The 26233-nt window shown below is 40.8% G+C and overlaps 1 protein-coding gene across 3 annotated transcripts; it reads left to right on the top strand.

Moving 5' to 3' along the window:
* The first annotated feature begins 926 nt into the window (after positions 1-926).
* cylda (cylindromatosis (turban tumor syndrome), a) lies at positions 927-26233 on the top strand. Of its 3 annotated transcripts, XM_050044540.1 has the most exons (17): positions 927-1285; positions 2286-2828; positions 4695-5006; positions 9106-9211; positions 10106-10207; positions 10866-10982; positions 14903-15291; positions 16197-16362; positions 16472-16613; positions 17112-17234; positions 17605-17696; positions 17990-18056; positions 20257-20389; positions 21892-22000; positions 22221-22339; positions 22746-22962; positions 23903-26233. In XM_050044540.1, the coding sequence occupies exons 2-17, from the start codon at positions 2337-2339 to the stop codon at positions 24085-24087; spliced, it is 2871 nt and encodes a 956-aa protein (XP_049900497.1). In that variant the 5' UTR covers positions 927-1285; positions 2286-2336; the 3' UTR covers positions 24088-26233. The 3 variants fall into 3 exon arrangements, with proteins under 3 accessions (XP_049900497.1, XP_049900505.1, XP_049900513.1); XM_050044548.1 differs by lacking the exon at positions 10866-10982; XM_050044556.1 differs by lacking the exons at positions 10106-10207; positions 10866-10982.

Below are 26233 nucleotides of genomic sequence, written 5' to 3'. Positions count from 1 at the left end.
ATACAACTTAGTTTCAGGTGATTATACACTGATAAAAACATAATTATGAATATTGTATTCCATTTCTCTCAGTAGATCCTCCTACATCCTGCACACTGGTTCTTTAAGAAATATTTTGAAAGCAGGACTGTCACTTATAACAGAGTATTTCTACACTGATATCTCTATTTTTACTTGAGAAAAACTTCTAAACAATGTTCCAACACAGACAATTACTACCACTACTACTTCTAATAATAATGATGATCATAATAATAGAACCGTGTACAAATCTTTTGTCTGAAAACAAGCAGGTTGTGTCTACTCATGTTGCTTAAGTACAGTTCTGATGTACTTTTATTGAGTACCATTTAAATTTCATGCTAATTTATACTGCTTCTTCATTATAAGGTAGAGGGAAATATTGTGCGTTTTATTGCACTATGTTTATTTGGTAGCTGCACCTACAACTTTCAGATTGAAATTTTCATTTAAAACATATGATGATCTTAGAAAATATGACACCTCCCAGCAGTTTATGAGGTCTATTATAGTGTGTAGCATTGGTAAACTAGCCTACTTCAACCAGCTGCAACACTGAAATGCTTCATACATATGAATGCATCGTTAATAATAATCCAATAATATGTAACATAACATATTATATAATGTGTAACACGCTGAAAGGGACGAATTCTGCATATTGAGCATATAATGTATTGTCGCTTCTTTTATGTAAGTAAATATTCCACATCTAAATAATTCTTCTATCACTGCCTGACTAGAGACAGCATCATCTGCCCTGAAAGCTACACTTCAACCTAACTATGTCTTCTGCCATTCATGGGAAAACCCCACTGAGTGGGACTTGGTTACAAACACAACAAACAGCCAATCAGCGCTTGAACACTAAGCGAATGACCAATGCCTGTCAGGGAGGGCTTGACGTCATACATTAAGTTTCGTGAGGTCGTCTCCTGTAAATAATATATCTCATAGCTGTAGCGTTACACTGTATTATTTCATGTATTTCCCATGGAGAGCAAATGTATCTAAATGCTGATAGCATACTGTAGAGGGTGGCAGTCCTCTGCCAGCCGGCTCGCTGTCACTCAGCTCGCTGGGCTAACTTCAGCGTGATACTTAGCTGGTTAGGGCGCTAGCATTAGCTAGCCATTTAGCTAATCAGAGGTTATTACGGGAGGATTCTAGCTTGTTGCTGTTTTCGGAGGCCTGTATGTAATTGAGATGGACAATTGAAATGACAGCCATCTGTAGCCTGTAACTGAACAGACGCGTAACACAGGTAAGGTGTCCATGTCGTTAGCATTGAATGCAAGTGACTATAAGGTGCTTTTTAGCTGACGGTACGTTAGCTACTTCCCTCTCTTAAAGGGCCTGTGACTGACAGCTTTTGGTGATGACACACTGCTGCTCTGGTTGTCAGGGAAAATGTTTATGAAAACGAGTCATGATATTGCTGTCAGTGATGCTGACACCAATATAGACAAAATTGTAAACAACTTTCTGGTTGTCACCCTAACGAAAACGCTGTATATATATATATGTATATCAAAGCAGGTCAGTGCTAACCCATCTCATGGTGAATTGCTTTCAGTTTGCTACCTGTGTTGTTTCTTAGCCCTGTGCGGCGTTAGCCATAATGATATTGTTTTAATGGCAATACATTTATACGATGACGTTACATCATATTTCAAAACAACAATATAATAACCAAGTAAGTAATACTGGCTTGACTTTTAAGCATGCCTTAACAAATGACGGATGTAGTGTGCTTTTGACTGTGCCGGGTGGCTGATCATCATATCTGAGGTGTCATCAGGGGAAATCCAATTGTCTGGTATCTGAGTCTTGCCCTGGGTGTCAGAATAAGTCAACTGTCTGCTCACCATCTATTGTTAAGTATATTTAAATCAGTAGGAATGAGTAATTTCACACAAGGTCCTGCTGAAAAACAGTGGCACTGCACAGGAATGACTGGGCAGTAGAGAGGGAGAGTACACAACTGAGACCGTCATGAGCTATTAGATTTCTCACAACAAACCACAACAAGCAACCTGGGTCAGAGATCTGTTTATTTAAGTGCAGTGATCAGCTAATCAAGACAAAGTTGCCTTGCTGATTTCAAGCTCTTTTTTGTATCTCTAGTGAGGTCATCATTATTCAGTCTGTGGAGTATTGTGTTTTCATTTATTAAACAAGCTTTCCCCCACAATTCCAGTTCTTTGTGTGTTGCTCTCTGTGTCTACTTAAAAAAGTGTTTATTTGTTATTTCTTTACTATAGACCACAGGTCAAGCTTGCCTTGATGTTGGACCTCCTGCCTAGCATGCAGCCATGAGCTCTGCCCTGTGGAGCCAGGAGAAGCCCAGCGGGGGCTTCAGGGAGGACTGGCGCTTCTACATGGTCATAAAGGAATGTACAGTGGAGAAGCCACCCCAGAAGACCCTGAGGATCCCCCGTGGCAGTCTCGGTCAGGCCTGCCAGGAGCGCAACAGCCTGGGGCGAACACTGCCCCCATGCAAGGGCAAAAAAAGTCTCCGCATCCTGGACCAGACCAACGTGGTGCTGAGCCTGGACGAGCGGGATGTCCTGGAGCTGGACGAGAAGCTGGCTGAGCTGCTGTTTCCCATTACCAACTGTGAGGAGCGGTATGCCCTTCTCTGCAACAAGTCACGGCTGGAGCGTGTCCGTGATATTGACTGTGGTTCGAAGGTGCGCGTCCAGCTGCGCTCAGGGGATGAACCTCTGCCTGGTGTTGTCCGATTCAAGGGCTCGCTGCTCCCTGACAGAGCCCTCTCTGGAATCTGGTTTGGAGTGGAGCTGCTGGTAAGGACTCTTGTCTTTTTGGGGGGAAGGTATTGAGTAAAAAAATGAATTTCACTGTGAGAGATATTGTTCAAGTTGCACAGTACAAATGTGACAAATTTTCCTCTTAAAATGTCTGGAAATTAACGGTTGAATAGATTTAGGTTTCTCTTGTCATAAAATGACAAAAAGAAAAACAGTGACAACAAAATTGATTGTAATTTTCACCAGAATCACAGCTTGAAAACAAACAGGTACAGATGTGAAACCAAAAGCAGAATTGCAACCGGACACCACTGTGTCTTTAAATACATTTTGATAGGAAACAGGTTTCAATGGGGGAGTCTAATCATTGCAAACCAGGTGTCAAAAACAAACATGTCCCTACTATCTACATTTAAAACCAGTTACAACACAGGTTGCATGAGTGTCTTGTGCAAATTCCTTTCAGTCTTACTTGAGACAAAAGAAGCAGCCACAAACTCGTTCTTGAAAGGGTGCTGAAACCAGTTGTTTGACCCAAGCATTTTTGAAATTATGTCTCATGCTTAAAGTTGCATCAGGCCTGTAGTCCAGCAAATGACAACACACCCTCCTTACTGTCTTTATTTGTTAAAACAGATGTTTAGCCGTTTCTGCTACCCATAGCCTTCATTGGCGAAAGTGCTCATGGCGACTGCAATGCAATGACGTGCTTGTCCTTCTGTTCCTAGTAAATAAGACAGACACTAGTATGTGCATTTGTGAGCAACACCATCATTTGCTGAAGCGTGAGTCTGCTATTGTAAGCTCAATGGATTTTAGTGTATGCATACGTAACATAGGGAAAATATAATGACAACAGTGAGTTATTTATCCAGGTTGTGCACACAAATGAAAAATGTCTTTGATGTGTGCCTTGTGAGCTTGCACTTGTATGGTTTTGGAAAGTTGATACAACTTTATGCATATGTGGAAGTTACAAAGTAGACCCCAAAAACAAATCAGAGTTTTTGCTGTCTATTGTAAAGCTATTTCTGGTGACTATTTACATCTTGGTCACATCTCGGCACCTTGTGCGTCACATTTGTTTTGACTTGTGGAAAACATGTTGGACTTTTAGTTGTTTTGCCTCAAATTTTGTAGGTTATGATCAGCAAATCTAGTTTAGGTTTAATGCCATTGTGACATTCCCAAGCTTCAAAGATAAAGACTGGCTACAAATGCTGTGTTAGGGAAGGCTGAAACAAAGCTGTTTCAAAGTTCGGACTGACATAAGGGCGAGCAGATAATGGCAACATTTTACTTTTTATGTCAACTATTCCTTTAATCTCAACACTAAATGTGATTATTTCATGCCATGCCATTCATTCTATAACATATGCACACTAAGTAACAACATACAAAGGGTTGCTTATTGCAGCACAATGTTGGTGTTATTCTAGTGCAGAATCCAGCTGGAGTCTTCTTGGGTGGGCTGATGGAGCGTAAGCATTCAGACTGTAGGTCAACATAAAGGCCTCATAGTTTACAGATATGCCTCAGCTACAATTCTGATTTTAAGGCCCTCACCATATAGAGATGACTCTGATTTATTTCTTAAGCCTGTATGTGAGAAAAGAAGCAGAATATGTTACAGTGTGGTTTGTGAGAACATCCAGTATCTGTGCTAGAACTTTTTCAATGCATTTATCATCGCTGTAAGTCAAGTCATACTCCTGCTGCAGTAATCGATCATATGCTCTCACAGCTCTATGATGTTGACTTCCCCTCACTGAAAAATGCTGAGCAAGCAGCCCTGCTACCTGCCCTACTTTTTATGACAATAAGCTGCTCATCCCTCTTACTCCTGTTCTGTCTCACTCTCTGCACTTGTCTCATCATCCTTCCTTTGCTTCCGTCTCCCAGGAGGAGGGCCGGGGCCAGGGCTTCACAGAGGGCTCCTACCAGGGCCGCCAACTCTTCCGCTGTGAGGATGAGTGTGGTGTGTTTGTGGCCCTTGACAAACTTGAACTCTGGGAGGATGATGATGACGAAGCCTTGGGCGAGCTTGAGGTGGACCACGTCAATCTGGTGGAAGATGACCAGGACGTCCCTCCACTGGAGATCAACTCCAGGGTTCTGGTGCAGACCAGAGACGGGCCAGAGAGAGGCACCATTATTTTTTGTGACCTGCTGCCAGGCAATGAAAGCCTGGGCTACTATGTGGGAGTTGACATGGTAAGTAAGGCTCTCTCTAAATATCCATAACTGCATGTCCAAAAATAATGAACAGGTTGATTGATAAAGAAAATAATAGACAAATACAAAGTCTAAGACTCCTGCTGCTGTCAGTCAAATGAAATGAAGTCTACAGCCTTTTTCTTCCAAACAAAATGACTCATTTACCTCAATAGAAGAGTTCAGCATTTTGGGAAGCATGCTGTATCACTTTCCTGTTTGTTTAATATATGTGTAAAAAACAAAAAAAATAGTTGTTTTCTGGGGGTTATGTGTTGGACTGTTTTTGGTAGGAATCAGTAACTTTGTGGAATCTCTGCTGCTTGCCTAGCAACTTGTCCTAGCCAAGAAACAGTCTGCAACATACAAGATACGTGTTAATTAGTGAGCCTTACAGGAAGCAACGAAGTGAAAAGTGATTGGCCAAAATGTCAAACTTTTTTTTTTTTTTTTTTTTTTTTAAATGCAGTTCATTGCTGGTCCCTGGCATATAAGGCATCTTTTTTAGCAAATCCTAATTTTACACAACTTTAAAAGTTCAAATAAGTAGTTTCTTATAGTTAGAACATCACACGTTTATGTCATTTACATAGTCATATCTTTTTCTCTCCATTTCAGCGCACTGTCCAGATTAAAACTGAGCTTCTTCGAAACTGCTGCCATAGTGTATAACTCTTTAAACAGCTTGGTGTTTCAGTGTGTATGGGTTAAATGGAGCGTGAAGGCCTGGGGCTGTATGACAGGAAAGTTAAGACAACTAGTCACCTTTAACTTTGTCCTGTCGTTTGTTTTAAATGCCAGTATAGCCGAATACACAGTAGTGCTGTTGTCATTAACCTGGACTTATATTGATTTTATCAGATGATGTTTACATTATAAATCAATTATTTTATCAGTGCAGCAGCTGGGTAATGAATGCTCATTGAAAAGAAAAGATTTAGCTGCTCACATTAACCTGAAAACGCTAATGTGGACGCAAAACGCTTTCACATGAAAATACACTGAACAAAAATATAAACGCAACACTTTTGTTTTTGCTCCCATTTTTCATGAGCTGAACTCAAAGATCTAAAACATTTTCTATATACACAAAAGACCATTTCCTCACAAATATTGTTCACAAATCTGTCTAAATCTGTGTTAGTGAGCACTTCTCCTTTGCCGAGATAATCCATCCCACCTCACAGGTGTGGCATATCAAGATGCTGATTAGACAGCATGATTATTGCACAGGTGTGCCTTAGGCTGGCCACAATAAAAGGCCACTCTAAAATGTTCAGTTTTATCACACAGCACAATGCCACAGATGTCGCAAGTTTTGAGGGAGCGTGCAATTGGCATGCTGACTGCAGGAATGTCCACCAGAGCTGTTGCCCGTGAATTGAATGTTCATTTCTCTACCATAAGCCGTCTCCAAAGGCGTTTCAGACAATTTGGCAGTACATCCAACCGGCCTCACAACCGCAGACCACGTGTAACCACACCAGCCCAGGACCTCCACATCCAGCATGTTCACCTCCAAGATCGTCTGAGACCAGCCACCCGGACAGCTGCTGCAACAATCGGTTTGCATAACCAAAGAATTTCTGCACAAACTGTCAGAAACCGTCTCAGGGAAGCTCATCTGCATGCTCGTCGTCCTCATCGGGGTCTCGACCTGACTGCAGTTCGTCGTCGTAACCGACTTGAGTGGGCAAATGCTCACATTCGATGGCGTCTGGCACGTTGGAGAGGTGTTCTCTTCACGGATGAATCCCGGTTTTCACTGTTCAGGGCAGATGGCAGACAGCGTGTGTGGCGTCGTGTGGGTGAGCGGTTTGCTGATGTCAACGTTGTGGATTGAGTGGCCCATGGTGGCGGTGGGGTTATGGTATGGGCAGGCGTATGTTATGGACAACGAACACAGGTGCATTTTATTGATGGCATTTTGAATGCACAGAGATACCGTGACGAGATCCTGAGGCCCATTGTTGTGCCATTCATCCACGACCATCACCTCATGTTGCAGCATGATAATGCACGGCCCCATGTTGCAAGGATCTGTACACAATTCCTGGAAGCTGAAAACATCCCAGTTCTTGCATGGCCAGCATACTCACCGGACATGTCACCCATTGAGCATGTTTGGGTTGCTCTGAATCGGCATATACGACAGCGTGTTCCAGTTCCTGCCAATATCCAGCAACTTCGCACAGCCATTGAAGAGGAGTGGACCAACATTCCACAGGCCACAATCAACAACCTGATCAACTCTATGCGAAGGAGATGTGTTGCACTGTGTGAGGCAAATGGTGGTCACACCAGATACTGACTGGTTTTCTGACCCCCCCTAGACCCCCCCAATAAAGCAAAACTGCACATTTCAGAGTGGCCTTTTATTGTGGCCAGCCTAAGGCACACCTATGCAATATTCATGCTGTCTAATCAGCATCTTGATATGCCACACCTGTGAGGTGGGATGGATTATCTCGGCAAAGGAGAAGTGCTCACTAACACAGATTTAGACAGATTTGTGAACAATATTTGTGAGAAATGGTCTTTTATGTTCTGTTATGTTTTCCTACCATCCATAAACTGGTAGGAACATAAAAATGTTTACTCCTTTAGCTGTCGGAGCATGAATGTAATTTCTTTGTCCGTCCAGAAGTGCATCTTCTGCTTCTCGAACGCCATGGTGTTTGTTAGTTTTTCCAGGAGTTACTGCACTGCTGCTACGTCATCTCCTTCTTCCCCCGGGTGAAAGCCCGCCAAAGAAAAAGTGGTGCATGCGCAGTACGCCGAGTCTGACTCCAGTCAGACTAAGCTGATACATGCAGCAATAGTTCATTTTTCAATCGAATTATCTAGGTGTGTTAGTCAAGCTACGGATAGTCCAATTTCAGTCGGTCTAAGCTGTTAACATGCATTTAAAAGTCCGGTTTCAGTTGGACTAAGCCAATAATTCGATTTTCTCAAGCTGCATGTAAATGTACTTACTGTCTCTCTGTGGTCTGCTATTCAGTGTCATTGCTTTGGATAAATTCATGGGCTGAAAATGGAAGTAAAGTGTGTTCAAACCAGAACTGTCATACCAGAAGGGAAATTTACTCACATGTTGGAAAATCTACATCATTCTGTACTGTTTCTGTTTAATGCCATCAAATTTTCAAAATGTCTTACCTGGTCAGTGTGACATGAAGGGAGTAGTTTATAATGAAGCGAGATGAGGATGCTCTGCCATCTTTGCTGGAGTTGGTTCATTTGAAGTGTCTTCGCCTCAGTAGAGGTGGCAACATGTAGAAAGTTACACATATCAGCTTCAGCGCACAGAGTCAAACTACGAGAGTAAGTGTCTTAGTGTTTTCTGTAATGACTTGCCTGTATTTTGGTTTTCTTTTTTTTTTTTTAACAACTGTTTCTCTGTATGTTGAGGGAACATGCCGTGTTGCCTGGGATCACAGTAGCTCGTATCTATGGCTACTGTTGTCAGGCGGGAGAGGTATTGTAGTCATAGAGAGATTGAAACACATAACTGAAGCATTTGACTGCTGATCGTTAGCAGCAGCAGCACCAACAGCAGCAGCAGCAGCAGCCCACTCAGTGCATCTGAGCCACCCACACAAAGGCAAGGCAGTCACGCGGGGAGTGAGGTAAAGACTTAGTGCTGTATGACCCAACAGCATGGCAAGGGGCCAGCAGGCAGCTGAGGAGAGCCCACTGCTCTGCCTCACTCTGCGTCCAGCCTCGCCCTGCCTTCTCTAGCTGGTGGCACTGGCCTCACGCTTATCTTAGATTATCCCGCTGGAGCAGAGTCCTGGATTCCAAACCAAAGAAGAAGAATAACGTGGTTGTGCTTGCAGAGAAAGTAGAGCTTTCAGCTGGAATGATTTGAGACGGAAGATCTGTTGTTTTGGTGGAGAAGATGAGATGAGCAGTTTGGATCATAACAATACAGAGGATCAAGCTTAAGCATCATTTTTAGAGCGCTAAGACAAAAGACCTAATTAATAACCAAGAAGATAGTAGGGGAAGAAGTACATGTGGCAACTGATCAATTTTACAGAGATGAAGAACGCCTGCTGGCAGGGTTATAAGGTTGTTATGTCTCCAACTCTTTCAGGACAATCCTATTGGGGACTGGGATGGTGTGTTTGATGGGAAGTTGCTGTGTAATTTTGCCAGTTTGGAGCACACTCGACTTGTCCCCTTCTGTGACGTAATGCCAGGTGAGTCACCGTGTATTTGTTGCTTTTTTCAAAACCTTCTATATGTCGTTTTCCCAAAACATTCCGCTGTTCCTCTCTTGGACCAGCTCTGAGCTCCCTCGGAGCGTTCTGAGTTTGTGTTTTGCTTGCAGCGGGAACAGAGAGCCTTTTGTGTTGATGTCTCACTTGTTTTTTGAAAGTCAAGTGAGATACTCAGGCTCTTTGTTCTCAACATTGGCATATTGATTTGTTTATGTGTGCTACTACCGCCTCTCTTGACTGTTCAGACTCGTATCTAGAAAATCTTAAAGACTGGGGTTCTTTATTTTGCAAATGTCACTTTGAAGCCCATCCTTTTGCACTCTCTAGACAGGCTACAAGAAGTATGTTCTGTCACTGAGCAGAGCTACCCTCAAAACTACCATCAAACAAAAGTTGTCATTCAGTGGTCACTGTCATGCATGATGTGACACTAGACAGCTCGAACTGTTCTTTGTGACTTTCAGTCTTAATTCAAAGTTAGAAGCAAGAAAACATATGGTCAAAGTTATGGTCCACGTGCAGTTAAATACAACATCTTAAGCCTGGAACCTTAAAGTCGTAGGCCAGGTTATTACTTCACTGACTGTAGCATATCTTAAGTTAAAGTGCCATACATTAGAAGGATGTTTTTGTAGAGCTAAGGAAGCTAAAACAGGGTCTAAACTTCTTATTGGCTATACAAATTTGGTTATCAAGCATGTGTTTTTTGAATTGCAGTGACAAATTGAAACCAGTATAGGAGAATGGGGGAGGGTCAGTGCAAATTTACATATATTTCAAGTGGGCTGAGGAAGACATTTGGTGCATGGCAGTTTGACGTAGGCTGATAGGGGTGTTGTGCCTCTAATGTGGATGTATTTTTGGGCTGTACAGAATATTCCATGCAGGACCAAAGGCTGCAAAAGCACAGTTTTGCCCCCAGAGGCACCAACAGTGACAAGTCGTCCTCTGGCCAAAGCAAACCAAAGAGCAAAGGTACTACACTGCTGATACGATACAAACCTAACTGACTTACCCACTGCTTGGTGTGATTATAATTCTTAGAGGGGCATTCCATCAAAGTTGTCCAGTTGTGGTTTTACAAATATGTAAAGCAATAAAACTACGGAGGATTTTTGCTTGTTTCACAAATTTAGATTTGCCTGATATAATGCTCTCTCCAATGATGTTTTCTGATAGAGGAAGTCTTTGTTTTAGAGAACTCTAAAAATGGAGAAGCTCGAACAGATTTAGGCAAGCAGAGATAAGAATAACAACTGATTAAGAAGTTTTGGTGGAAATTCCCTTTAAAAAGGTAACAATGACAGAGGGCATGCTTAACTTCATTCCACACAAAATATGAGAAACTCCCATCGCAGCTGAATTGATTTGAGGTGAATGGAATGTGTGACTACCCTGATTGCTTTTACTTTCTTTTTTGTGTTTCTTTTATTTAGAAAATTGTCTGCAGTCGCTGTTAATTTACCTTTTTTTCTAGGAATTTCTGCTCTTTTATTTTTCACCTGGTCTGCGGCTGAAACATAGGGACAAAACATGCTCTCAGACACACACACAAACACACACACACACACACACACACACACACATTTTGCTTACTCTGTGTGTTTTTTTCATGTACTTGTGTTATTTACAGGATTAGGTCATCAGTGTGGCAGTAGAAGCAAGTCTGAATTTTACTATACTTTAAATGGCAGCTCTGTTGACCCCCCAGCCCAGTCCAAATCCAAAAGCACATGGTACATTGATGAAGGTAAAACACGGGTACTCATGGGACGTCAACCATCTTACCGGCAAGCTCCTGTTTACAACAAGCTACGAAATAGTCCATTACACTACTGCATACTTTTATCTGTGCTGAAAAATTTGAATTTACTTACACTGGCAAGATTAGATGTTCCACTCCTGCTGAGGCCAGCCCAGTGCTGAAAGACACTGTGGGCTGCTCGAAATATAAGTGTCCTCCAAAAGAAGCATAAGATACATAGTTTTAGCAACTGTTAAAGATGTGTACAGGAACCTATTATTCCCACCTGCTAAAAACATGCGACACATAATCATTTTTTAATGATCAAGCTAGTTTTGTGAATTAATTTTACCTTTGACAAAAGGTTTCTCATAAAATGAACAAGTACAAAGTTCTTAAAACTGAAACTTATTCTTAATAGTTTATTATTTACAGTAACACTTGTGCTGTATTGTATTCCTTATCTGGTATAAGGTATATTTCCAAGGCACAGTGTCTCATAATCGTGACATACTATAGTGTCTCTTAACTATGAGATATTCCCTGCATATTATGGGTCCAGTAGTTGACTTAGTAAGTGAGCTTCCCAATATGATTTCAGTGGCACCTAAACAGAGCTGTGGTGCTGAAACAGTGGTAGTCAACCATCCTCACCACGCTGCCTAATATAAGACACACCACCAACACAATTGATCTGATCTATGAACAGAAATAGTTTTTCAGTAGCTTACAGATGAGATGTGTTTTAGATGTATACAAGAGAAAAGCAGTGATTATTGATCCTGTTTTTATTTGCTCCTATTAAAGACTTTTGAATGTTTCACAGTGTAACTGGGCATTTTAAACAGACTGTAGATGTAGCTGTAGCTGACATTGAGCTCACAACATATGTACCAGTGATGTAAGAGATTTAGGAGCTTTGGCTGTTTGCGTTTCAAGGTGTGTAATATAAAATAACTGAGGGGTTGCACATTGATACACATCTCTCAGCCGTTGTCAATATCTAAAATGCTTCAGAGTGTCAAAGTGGATCTGCCTGAAGTATCTCAGCATTCTGATATTGCACCTCTATCGCTATAAGAGACTAATGTCACAGTAAATCAGCAAAAAATTAAAAATTATATGATTAATCTTTTTTTTTTTTACTTTTTTAACAAGTGGGAGAAATGGAGTTCCATGTAGAGTATGAACTTAATCACTGTATTCCTGTATTAAATAACATAAAATGTATGCCTCAAGCATGGTTTACAGAAAAACAACAATTAGTAGTTTGTTGCAGGAGCTTGCTATGAAGACCTTTCCACTAGTCTTGTCCTTCATCACCATTTTAGTGTGATATTTCACCTGCATGGAGTAATTGGTGTCGCCCTAAGGCTTTTAATAATGCTCAGTGCTGCAAATTATTCCTTAACTGGCTGTTGTCTTGTTTTGGCTGCAGAGGCAGTTTTGACATGAACATTTCTGTGCAATGCTATTTGCAGGCCAAAGCATTAGTAAAATCCTTCACCTCTAGTGTCAGGACTGAGTGATTCAGTCAGCACATTGTGACATTGGTTTTGTACTTTCATTTTCAGGACACAAGGTTTGTTTTATTTTTTCTTTGTAAGAGAGACATTAAATTGCTCGTGTCATCACCAACAAGTGTCAGATGTGAAGAATTTGACAAGGTTCATAAAAATCCAATCCTGTAGTCAAGATGGTGGAGGCAGATTTTATCAGAGCGTGACATCAAAATGTAAAGCAAAAAAACTGATATCAAAGCAACATACACAAGAAGGTATGTACCTCAGTATCATGGCAAATGCTAACATTTGCAAGCTTGAAAATTTGGACTACTCCCCATCAAAATGAGGACTGTAAAATGATTGTGGTATTGGGGCCTGCCAAGGCAAAACAGAATACTTGAGTGCCTGTACTGTAAAAGTATTTCTATACTAATGCACGAATTAGGAGAGGTCAGTCATAAATGGCTGATGTGCTGTTTTTCACAACTGCTTACTCATCCTGTGAATGTGTAATCATTTTCATCTTCCTCAGGGTCACTTTCAAGATTTTGGGTTATTTTTCTTTGTGGTTATGGTGATTCTTCAGACTAGACTCCAACTTCCTGTTGTACTATCTGTGAGGGAAGACTTCAAGTGTGGATGTGCAAGCTTAAAGGCGATTGCCACTTTATTCAAGAATTCATGTCGTCCTTCATGACAGTTTGGTCAGTATGTGTTATTTTGCGTCACTCTTTCTGAAAGTTAGAATGCAGAGAGAAAAGTATGACATTGTGACAGTTAATGTTGTGATGACTTTCTTGAGCCATGAGATGCTGGATTGCTGACAATCAAAAATCAGATTGTAAAGATTGATCTGTAAGGCATGTTTACAGTATTGTTTCAACATATTAGAACAGCCATCTATGTTTAAACATTCCACATCTATTACATAATGTTGACCAGGTTGTTGTGTAGCATCTGTTCTCGGTGCCAGTGCCAGTACACAGCCGCTGAACTGCAGCTAACAGGTTTTATATAAAGTGCGCAATTTCACACATTGATTTCAACAGCAAAGGAGAAGCAAAAGCGTAATCTTTGACGTCACGATGGCTAACAGGGCATCGTTGCAGTAACCTCGCACTTCTGCAAAAGGTGATGTTTAAAGCCAGCCAGTCATGTGCTTTTAAGTTTTTGCTTCAGGGACAAAGCACAAAAATCTAAAGCCTTGTCCACAACCTGTTACTTTTAGAGCAGTGGCACATATTTATTCCCAGTGACATCACAGAGTTTTTAGCTTTAGCAAAGAGTGCGCATGTGTTGACTCAACTGTCATGATACACAAGGAGTTCTTCTCTGTGAATTCTTAGATGGAGTGGCACTCCCCTTCACAAACACAGATTTAAATGGAATACTCTTGTGCAACCAAGAAGGTTGATTCCAAGTACGTCATCTCTGAAAATTGCCAATCTGATACTGCACATAAATCGAATGAAGTGCTCACAGTTTTTTGGGTGTGTCATCTTAAAAGCAAAGTGAAGCATATTGCAGAACACCATCAGATGGGAAGAGGAGTCTGCATGCCAGACATCACGTCTCAACAAAGGGCATTTTCACTCTTAACCCAGAAGGAGTCTTGAGGGTGGCTTGTTCCTTAGTAATTAAAGAAGTTCATCATCAACAGTTTTACACAGAAGTATCTCTTTGAGCCGTGGATCAATATTTTAGAGCACTAGAAACTCAACAGTACCCTATCACACATACCTTTTTTGTATTTTCTTCTCACTTAAATAGCAAGAAGACAATCTATTCTCCAGCATTGGTAACCAGTGAACATCTTTTTAAATACCAATACAATTGTGAGACTTTTGCTTGTACTTATATCTCAGTAATAATTTCTTCTTGTCACTTCTGATGGCTCTCAGACATCTCAGAGGAAGGTCACCAAATAGTGGTCACAATGTGCCAGTTAAGTAGCATACTCATCTGTTTTTCATGACTGTTGACCGGAAAAATATGACCAAAGAATACATTTTGAAGATGTCGTTCAGACATGTGATTCATCGGCAAGTGGAACATGCGTAGTCTAGTCTAGTTGACCTAAGTGTGAAAATGCCCTAAGACTCTGAGATTGTTTAGGTAAAAATACTAAAAGACCTTCACTCTTGCGATTTAGGAGAATTTTAGTAGAGTTTTATAGCCAAATGCCTCCAGTTATGCAGGCTCCGTTCTTCCTTCAGATGGTGTTATTAAACCATGACTTAACACCATCTTAAAATCATGTTTTTGCTGACCTCTAGTGGTTGAAGTTCTCACATTACAACACACTTTCACCGAGAGGTCAGTGAATCAGGGATTTTCAGCTCGGTGTGATGGTAGTCTTTTTTTGGTGTAATTAACTGTAAAATGGACATCACGTTTTGGTTTCTGCTCTCTCTCCTGCAGTTGGGGAGGACCCCGCCAAGTCACTTACTGACACGCCCCCTGACTTCAACCAGTCCTCCCCGCCCTCCAGAGCCCCGCCCCCTGCCTCGTTGTCCAGTGACAACAAGTTTCACTCTCTGCCCTTCAGCCTGAACCGTAAGACTGGGCCCATTGACAGCATGAGCCATGGGCCTCTCTCCCTCTCTGTCCAGTCGGTGATGGGAGAGCAGCCCGAGCCCTCGTCACCTGCTGCCCCTCCCTCACCGCGGCCTTCGACGCCTCCCCGAGGACAGCCAGGTCTGGAGGTGGGCTCTCTGGTGGAGGTGAAGGAGAACCCTCCTCTGTGTGGTGTCATCCGCTGGGTGGGGTTGCCCCCTGGCCTTCTGGAGCCTTTGGCTGGGCTAGAGCTGGTGAGGCAACACAGCAATGTGAATTTGAAAGTTTGGTTTAGTTTTTAGAACTTTAGTAAGTGGGGTAAAAAAATCAGGCATACTGTATAATATTGATTGGACAAATGACGCAATCAAATATCAGTGATGGTCTGTATTATTTATTTTCAAATGTTACACATTATCTTGTGATACGGAGGCACTGTTGTATCTTCAGTCCTTTGTCAGTGTATTTGGGTGATGTATTGACAGGTTACAAAAATACATTTCTGGAGCTCACACTAAGGCAGGAACATGAAGTGATTTATGCCGCTCAGATCAGCTGATCATCAACTGCGGTTGCTTCTACTAACTCTGAATGACTGATGACCACAAAGATATTCCTTGGTTACCTTGGGCTTGGTTAAATTATTAATATAAATATATTGGCTGCATCTCCCTGGTTGATGAGCCGAATAGGAAGTTATTGGACTTACTGTATATGGCTATGTTGATTATGTTTCTCTCAGTAGAGTGTTAACTGTTCAGGTAGAAACCGAGTTTATCACCACATTGCTTGTTTCAGTCATGCAACATTTTGTTAAAGTAATAGTTTGACATTCTGGGAAATATTCTCTGTGTAATAATGACAGCTTTTTGGGGGGTTTTCCCGGGGTTTTCTGTCAGATTATTTCTTGGATGGGTGCAGTGACCTTCTGAACTCTGCTGGTTGCCTAGCAGCCTCATAGTGACGACAAGATTTGAGGAAGTCACTGCACCTCAAAGATAATGAATAAACAAATTTCTCAAAATGTCAAACTATTCCTTTAAACGTGTCTGAGTAAACTGGAACATTTCTCTCACAGAACAGATGAAAGCTTTTTTACTGCACACAGTGGTAGTACCAGACAGTAATTGGCTGATGTGATCTTGACCCTCTCTTTTAGGAGGAAGAGTGCCCTGGTTGCACTGACGGCACCTTCAAAGGTACACGGTACTTCACCTGCCCACCTAAAAAAGCCCTGTTTGTGAAGCTCAAGTGCTGCCGGCCTGACTCCCGCTTCCCGTCCCTGCATCACTCCTCCAACCCCATAGAGCGGTGCAACTCCATCGGTAGGGATGATCAAAGGCACCAAACTAACTGATATCCCCAAAAGCTCTGTTTACACTTGTACTGTGTGTGTGTGTGTGTGTGTGTGTGTGTGTGTGTGTGTCTGTACAGCATTTGGGGGTTACCTAAGCGAGGTAGTACACGAGAACACACCTCCACGCACAGAGAATGATGGTCTGGATGTCATGGTGGGAAAAAAGAAAGGCATCCAGGGCCACTACAACTCCTGCTACCTGGATTCAACCCTCTTCTGGTCAGTTCTCTGTTAGTCTAACAGTAAATGAACTTCTCTGGACTTAAGTCATATTGATTGACTATATGGTGCTTCCTCAGCCAGCAGTGCTGTGTTTGCCCAGAGGCAGAGGCTTATTAGTAAACTGTTAAGACTTTGCCCACTGGCTCTAACAGGAGGGGGTATTCCTGCTGTGAGCAGGCTGGTGGATAGTGGTGCATCTGTTGTTTCTGCCAACACTGCCAAAGGGCCATTAAACAGAGCAGCCAATCCAAACTTCCTTACCAAACTACAGGAGATCCTGTGCTTTGAAGATGTTTTGACTTGTTTGGAGTTTTGAATCTTAGCTTTAAATTTGACCATTCCAGAAATGATTAAAGAAACACTTACAAGTAAAGTTAGATTTAATGGAAAAATAGAGCCACAGATCATGGTAAATCATCATTTATCTCATATAGATTAGATAAAAGATACATGGATATTTATTGTAATGCCTTGGCTGTCTGTTCTGCTCTGCAGTCTTTTCTCCTTCAGTTCTGTACTGGACACGGTTCTGCTGAGACCACGCTCAAAGACCGATGTGGAGTATTACAGGGAGACCCAAGAGCTGTTGCGTACAGAGATAGTCAACCCCCTGCGCATGTAAGTCAGAGTGGTTTTTTGCATACTGTACTTATGACCTGTGACTTCGATTATAGGTATGGACTCAGTGTTCTAATCACCTGTTTTAGAGATGTGTTTTTGATTTGTTTTTTCTCTCAGGAAGCAAAAAGCTGTTCAAGACTAGATTGTTGAAGTTTGCCTGGAGCTTTTAAAAGAGCTTGCACATTATTTAAATTTGATAAATAAAACAAAACAGAATCCGGAACATTATAGGCTGCAATTGTTAACTTAATCATCAAACCATGATTGTAGCATCATTGCAGAATTTCACCAGCAGGAATAATGTCGCTAAAATCGCCAAATGTGGTTATTTAACTAGCTTGTAACTTGCTGGTTCTTTGTCCTCCAGACATGGGTATGTTTGTGCCACCAAGGTGATGAAGCTAAGGAGGATCCTGGAGAAAGTAGAAGCTGCCTCTGGGTTTACCTCTGAAGAAAAAGGTAGGAGAATATATTATTGTTCTTTCAACCATTTCTCATAATTTTCACTGTGCTCATTGTCATGAGTTTGACTATATCACAATGATCTTTCATCTTCTTTGTACTGGTGTTAAGAATCCAAAGTTTGATGTGATTATTATTAAATAAGCAGCTATGCTGATTAAATAAAAAAAAACTTTTTTTTTAAGATATATAAGATACAACTCTTTAGTTTTTACAGTGTCTGCACTGGATGACAACATTTAAACAGGAATATTACCTCACATCTCATTTAAGCACATCTTGTACCGCAGATCCTGAGGAGTTCCTCAATATCCTCTTCCATCACATACTGAGGGTCGACCCGTTGCTCAAGCTAAGGTAAGAATGTAAGACAAAAATGCAAACCCTCTGTGCCTACATTTAGTGCATAAAGGCACAAAATAGATATAAACTAGGGATAGACGCTCTGGCCCCATGTGACCAAGCCCCTGAATTTGGTGGCCAAAGTACATTTTTGGTGACCTAAATGTAAACTTTCTCAAAAACAGTGCAGAAAATTCAATTTAATACAACTTAACACAGCCTTCCTTAACTGTGACACCTCAATAAATGAAAAGACATTAACTGAATGAAAACATATAACTATTTAGATTCAAAACTCAAGTACTTTGTAAACATATCTCTATCTCGCTCCCTCCCTCTCAGCATTAGGCCTGAGTCAGTCATTTCTTCAAAAATGAAGAAGATAAAAAGCAGTAGAAAACATATAATACATACTACCAACTGCTGTGTTACCATTTTATTCTCCCATAGTTTGTCTTTTGTGCCTCTGGGTCTTCTGTACTGATCAAGTAAACAGATTGTGTAGGCCAGGTGAACCTGTACTACAGCAGTCCCGTCATATCAGAAGCCCGCCGATGTTTTGGTGTAACATGTGACTGCGTGTTAACTGGTGACTTTAAACTCAGTGTGTCCATTGTTTTTCATCATAGCTTAGGTAAATATTTGACGTGCATAATAAAGATTAGTATGTATTTAAAATTGATTAAAGTAAAATTGAAGGGTTTTACAAGGACATGTTCTGTTGGTGTTTTCAGTAGCTGCCTTCACTATGAGCAACCACAATGCATTTGGCTGAGAGTCACCAGTCTACAGGGTCACTTGATAAACAGAAACACCAGTGATGAGTACTGTTCACTGTTTTTATGGAATGTTGACCTAAAAGATGCAGGGATGTGTTGGGACTGTAACATTCCTCTGGCAAAGGCTCGCTGAATGGGATTTTTTTTTTTACGTTTATGTAGACGGGTAATCTATTTGAGACATACAGTCTCATTCTCAAGAGACCTGATAAAACTTTGTAGCCACAGGGGGCCACCTACAGGGGCTTCATTGTTGCCATATGGTGACTTTCTGTGGCCACGGTGCATCGGGCCATGGTTAATGTCAAACCCTGTTCTAGTAATGTTTAGTTAGCTAAAAGCAAAAGACATGGTGGAAATATTTTAATGAGCAGTTATTACTTATCACACACACACAAAAACATGTATGACATGACATAATGAACATGTCCCTGCTTGTTGCTGCTTACCAGACTCTGCAAACATAGTCCCAAACACATCACTACCAAACCACACAGTTATACTAGATCTTGCTTAAATGTGCAGTATGCAGATTTATACAGTCACATAAAGTTTCACTTCTGCTGCAGTGCTTACACTCCAGATTGAATGGCAGACAGTGTGGGCAAAGTGGTTTAACTGTGGGAGTTTCAGTACGTCACATTGTGAAAAACTCCCTTTGTAGTCATGTTTAATGATCCGTGCGCTTCACATGATCAGAATTCGGTCTACTGTAAGAAAGTAATTCTATAATGAGCAACAAAAACCATGCTTTAATACCAAAGCCAAGCAGTGACAGACTGACAGAGCTGTAAAGCCACGTTATATAAAATGACTAATCTGAAACATTTACCTAACTTTGAAATGAATACTTCAGCAGTGTTGAATCTGTCTTCACAGTTTATCAGGGACAGGATACAGATGTTACAGAAAACGTGTTCATCATATCTCAGGCAGTTAAATGTCAAGTTAAACAGCCTGATTTGATCAACAGGCTGTTTAACTTGACATTTAACTGCTCTCAAAGGAAAAATAAAAATTCCCAATTATTTTAGCTATTTATTTTTATTTTTATTCACATTTCATAGAAAAGTCTTAAAAGTCTTATTGAGTCTTAGAAAATTCCTCATGTTATTTAAAAACACATTTTTAAGAAAACAGTGTAGAGCTTTAAGTAACAGATTTGATCAGTATCTTAAACATAAGGTACTCTTGGGTATGAAATTGTTATAACTACATACAGATTGGCATGCAGTGTTAAAGTTTTTAGAATAGAATTGCAAAATCTTGATTTTTAAGAAAGTATTTTCATTGTAATCCATGAGTGTGGAGTGAGTAGGTGCTTTAATATATGCACAGATTACAGTTGTACAGTTGTTATGTTTTTCCCCTGAGAACAGAGGATGTGAATAAAACTTAAAAAGATGAATGAACGAAGACTTTGTGTTATTTTTCAGGTCAGCAGGACAGAAGGTCCAGGACTGTTACTTTTACCAGATCTTCATGGACAAGAAGGACAAAGTGGGAGTTCCCACCATCCAGCAGCTCCTGGAGTGGTCCTTCATCAACAGCGACCTAAAGTTTGCAGAGGTGAGTTTAATTTTGTTTCAGCCTTTTTTTTTTTTTAACAGATTAATTTAGGTTGAGTAGAAAGAATGTTGAAATTGTGGTGTGATTGTTATGATTAATGATCATGTGGTACAGTCATTCCCAGCCGGTGGATTACCACATCTTGTAACTTTTTGAACCTAATCTGAACGTAAATGATGCAACCCAAAATTTAGACACCAGCCAAGTTGTTTTGACAATTTGTTGTACGACAAAATTATGTCATGCTAAAATTTATTAACATTTTTATACCTGATCTTTTTAGTTGTACTTTAGTAATAATAACATTGTGTTCATTTTGATGAGTTTATTAAAATTATCAGGACATAATAATTTGAGTGAGAAATATAAATACGTCTCATACCTTATGCTGCTGTAATCACATATTATACTGTTACTGTTATACTGAAGTTATACTTTGACTGCTAAAGATTGCTTTGTAATTTTGGGTAATTAACCATTTAAAAATGTACCTTTTTATCCAACTAAAGACAGCCCGGAGAATGTAAATGTGAGGGTGAGGTGTTGGATAAATTCAAATTCAGAAAATATAAGCATAGTGTGCAATGTACTGTTCAATTCTGGATGGCTTTGGTGTCTAAGTTTTTTAAAACAAAAGATAAATATATTGTACACCCCTTCATAATTCTGAAAATACACCTGAGGTACTTCAATGTCTTCACTGGGGGACAAAGAAATGTCTCCCCCCTGTGTTAATAGTTGGTAACTAAAAATATATATTTGTAGTTTTTATTAGGGCACATCGATGCATTTGTTATTGTTTCTTTTTCTAATTCAAAGTTGACTCCATTAGACCTGTCCTCTGGTTGTTTCAATGTTGATGATGAGAACAAAATGCTTTTTAGGAAAGAAAGGAACAAAGAGTTCATATGTAATGTCACCTGTCATTGCCCAGTGATCGATAGTAAGAGCTGTGATTTAGAGGGAGGAGTAATGACAATGCTGGAGAATGGAAAAGGGTTCACACAGCTCGTCTATTTCTATGTCTTGTCTTCCTACAAGCCCTCAAGCGCCACTGACCCCACAGCTCATAAAACATGGGGCTACATTACAGAACTATGAAATGTCCTGTCCTAAAAATGACACTTCCCAGATCAAAAGCAGCTTTCACTGCTGATCATCAGACATCTCATTCAAACAAGAAATGTGGAGCATGGATCACACATAGAGTACAGTCACATGTTCTGAGTGTGAAGCAACTTACACTTTCAATTTCATCCTCATTTTGTTACCTTTAATAACCCTAAATAAAAAAGCAACTTTCCAAAAAACCATGATAGTAATCTTTACTCACTTTTACAGGTTTAATTGTTAAGGTCTGTTATATGTTGGTTATCAAGTACATTGCGTAGATCCAGTTCTTATTATAGTTCCTGTGTGCACAGAGCTTTGCTGATATGTCCACGGTGCTTTGTCGATGACCACATACGTTTTCTCTTGCTCTGTTTTTTCCTGACCCGCAGGCTCCCTCCTGCCTTATCATCCAGATGCCCCGCTTTGGCAAGGACTTCAAAATGTTCAACAAGATTTTCCCCTCACTAGAGTTAGACATCACAGACCTCCTTGAAGACAGTGAGTTGTAGCTAATAATTTTTTCCAGTGCGTAAGAGTGATGTGTTCTTTTCCGATCGATGGTCTTTCAGCGCTGTGTGGCACTTGGTAATGAAATCCCACTGAGTTGTCACTGCTACTCAGTTGAGATGAAGGAACCTTTTTTCTTGTTTCTAAACCTGCTAAAGAACTTTTGTGCAGCGTGTCAAGCAGAATAAATGTATGTGTTTTTATTATCCAGCTCCAAGGGAATGTCGAATCTGCGGGGGCCTGGCTCTCTACGAGTGTCGAGACTGTTATGAGGATGGGGATATCACGGCTGGCAAGATTAAACAGTTCTGTGAAAAGTGCAATACACAGGTAAACAACAGGGGGCATTAGTGCAACACCAGTTCAACAAAAACTAAGTTGTGGATGTGGACTAAGTGTGGGTCAGGATCGTCCATTTGGTGGCGCCACATCCAAAGGAATCATACTGAGTGCAGAAGTTGTGTTGCAGAAGAGTGGCTTCTACAGTAGATTGTGACACATGGTCCGTTCATTTCACTTGCCAGCACTCAGTGCATTTACTGAAATATTGTTGGATTTATATCTAAATTGCCCATCTGGCAATATAATCCTCAAATGTACTTCAAAGCTTTTATTTCCTGTGATTCTTAATCTATATGTTATGTGAAGCATGTTAAACATATTTTGTTGAACTTTAATAGGCCACAGAAACAGTAACAGTCTGTCTGATGGCGTGTACCTGCTTGTGCGCATTAAGGTTCACCTCCACCCGAGGAGGAAAGCCCATCGGCACGGCAAACTGTCTGTCCCCAAGGAGCTGCAAGAAGGTACGGGGAGGCAGGGCAGTTTCCCCCGCCAGAGGATGGAGCTGTTCGCCGTGCTGTGCATCGAAACCAGTCACTACGTGGCCTTCGTCAAGTACGGCAGCGCAGATTCCGCCTGGCTCTTCTTCGACAGCATGGCCGACCGTGACGGTGCGTGTCAAGGCCTTTAGATGCTCAGTTTGTTACAACATCAAATTGATCCTTGAAATGAAGTTGTGAGCCATGATATGTACAGGAAATTGTTTTTGTAACATTGGTGGAAGAATTTCTCAGCGTGCAGTGACACAGATGGTATTAACGGCCCTCAGAAACACAGTGAGGGAAACAAATTAATCACTACACAGAAAACGTTCACGCACTCAAGCAATTACTGTTTGAATTTTGAACCAAAGTTATAGTTTGTCATATTGTATTATATTTTATACTTTGAGATACAGTCTGACTAATTATCAGACATGACTGCCACAGCACCTCTTATAAGTGCTACTGTAAATTTACCACCAATCTGACTTAAAATTGCTACTGGGGCTGCTACTATAGATAATTTTCATTCTAAATGAAGTTGCACATTGTTTGTTTTTGTTTTTTTTCTACAATTAATCAGTTAATCGTTTGATCCGATATGTCGGAGGATGATGATTATGGTTTTCTGTCATATTAAGACAGATAAAAGTAGCAAATACTCACTACAAATGGTAGAGTTTAGCATTCTTTTATGAAAAATGACTTAAACAATTACTCAGTTATCAAAATAGTTGTCTATTATTATTGTTTTTTGTGGACTTGGTAAATTGACAAATAGTTTTACCACTAATTGCTGTTTTACTTTGGCCAAAACATTTAATTGTGTGATTAACATATTAAACAACAATGAGTGCTGGAAAGAATTTGTTACATTTAAAACTATTTAGAAATCTGTTTCAAATTCATATCTGTTTGTAACATCTGGGTCACTGTTTGATTTGTCTGGATGCAATAAGTCCTAGTCATCTAGCATTTTAAGCATGAATGTGTTGTGATTATGAAGTTACTTGCTTTGCTGTTACAAATGCTTATAAGGCTTCTGATAATCGTGCATGTGGCTTTGCAGGAGGGCAGAACGGTTTCAACATCCCCCAGGTGTCTCCCTGTCCGGAGGTGGAGGCCTACCTGAAAATGACCCCAGAGGAGCTGCACGCCCTGGATCCCAAGAGCATCCAGGGCCAGGCCCGACGCCTGCTGTGCGATGCCTACATGTGCATGTACCAGAGCCCGACCATGAGCCTGTACAAGTAGAATCCTCTCCCCAGCCCCTCCACCTCTGCCCCTCAGCCACACCACCTCCCCCTCCCCAAGGGCAGGAGATTCCCAGAAAGACCAAAAATGAAAAACAAACTAAAAGAAGAAAGGCTGCCTGCCAGCAGGGGTGCTGTCCGGAGTTAACCCTCTCCAGCCCACCTCTCCTCAACGCCTGCCCATCTCTGGAGGTTCGAGAGATGGAAGAGGGGGGGGGAAGCCTATTTGCACTGTGCATTAGTTGAAGTGTTGTGTTCTTCATGTAGTCCTATGTAGCTTTCCTGTGTCTCACAGCTGAGCGTTGGTGGTGAATGATGAAGCAATGGTAGGCCTTATGAAGATTCACTCCCTGTTCAGGGAGGAAAGGGGAAAAGATGGGCGGGAGGGCATGTTCGCGTCGCCGCGGCTGACAAAACATGTGCAACAAAAACAAGATGAGCTAGTGGGAGGACTTTGGCCACCTCATTTACCTTAAGAAAAGAGGAGTCCTGCTATTCTTAATCACTGTAAAAGATGGGAGCTTTCCATAACGCCACATTACAGAAGCAATGCAGTGCGCAAATCCTCATCCAACCTGTGTGTACTGTTCTAAAAACTTGTGTAAAATCTCTTAGTAGCATAGATTTCTCCAGGTAGTAACATCAACAGTATAGATGTCAACCTACTGTGCAGTCGCATTAAGACCAGAGTATTCTGCTCTCTGTGAACCGGTTTGCATATTTTCCCATCACGCTGTGTAAATGTCTCTACAGTATATGTTTTTGCAGAAACAGATGTAGCCATTGTAAAAGTCTCACGTTTTACTGCATACCTGCTCAACCAATGCTGCACTTTTGCTCTATCCCCAAGTGGACCTATCAGGAAACATTTAGGTTTTGCTCTTTTTTTCCCCCCTCCCATTGGAAGTCACAGTGAGTGCTAATTTGTTGGTTGGGAGACATCAGAGTTTTGTGTTACAGAATACAAATTTGCTTCTCCTCTGTAGCTGTAAAGAGCGCTCTGCATTGCTAATGCAGAGGAGATGCCAGATAAATGCATGAAGGGAGACTTTTACAATGGCTCCTGTTGTAAAGCTGGTTGGTGGAGCACTCCATGCATTCATAGGGTCAATGAGGTGAAATACTGGAAAAGTCCGGCTGTTTTCTTTAAACTAAGAGAGTATGATGTGAAGAATTTCACATTGCAGTGTTTCTAAGTCTCTGACTCATGGTGTTGATGACTAAATCTAAATTATATTTTGTGTTTACGAAGCCTTTTCTCTGCCCATCATGGCAAGTATTGACTCTCGCTGCCTTCCATGAAGATGTGACATGCAATGTTTCCAGCCATGCACCAGATAACAAAACAATTGTGATCAAATATTATTATTTATTATATTGTAATCATATTACAACCTCATATGTCGTCCCTTTTTGAAAAAATGAAACAGGGTTGATGATACTGGTTTGGGTACTCCTCGTCCTCTTTCACAGTGTATTGAAGTGAGTTATTGTTGTTTACACCATCTCATAGCAACTACTGAATGTTAATAGTGACATGTTGAACAGTGTAGAGTTAACAAAGGATCGGTGAAGAATGAAGCACAAGGCTGTTAACCTTGGGGCACCATATATTCAGTAAGAAAACATTTAAATTAAGAAAATAAAAATGCATTGATTCCATTGTATTCCAATTTTAAAGAGTACTTAACACATACCAGTCATACTGAAGTAGTTGGTTTTTATATATATCATACAGAATTGGATCAAATCAAGAAACTGCACATGTTGGCATCAGCATTATATATATTTTTCCTAAATCACAACTTAATCATGGATTTAGTTGTGAGTATAAAATACGTGTGTAAGGGTGTTTTTATAAATTAGGTTTCAGCTGACAACTTCCATTTTGCTCTGTGGTCGTTTCCACTGTCCCAGGGATCCTGACAGGGGACCTTCCTGTGTGAACTCTTTCTGCACTGCTGAAGCTTGTCACTGACTGGAGCCTTGTTCTCTATGAGAGAAGTCTCGGAACGGAGGAAGGGATTTTGATTTTTTTTTCTGTTGCATCTGTACAGTATAGGCATATGTAACGGGTGGAAAATTAATGTCAGTGATGTTCCTGTAAATGTTAACAAAATAAAGCCCATTTTGAGGGGTATGTTCTG

Source organism: Epinephelus moara, chromosome 1 (genome assembly GCF_006386435.1).
Source record: "Epinephelus moara isolate mb chromosome 1, YSFRI_EMoa_1.0, whole genome shotgun sequence".
NCBI lineage: Eukaryota > Metazoa > Chordata > Actinopteri > Perciformes > Serranidae > Epinephelus > Epinephelus moara.
Note: the sequence above shows the minus strand (reverse complement) of the source record. Positions and strands in the feature narration are given on the sequence as shown.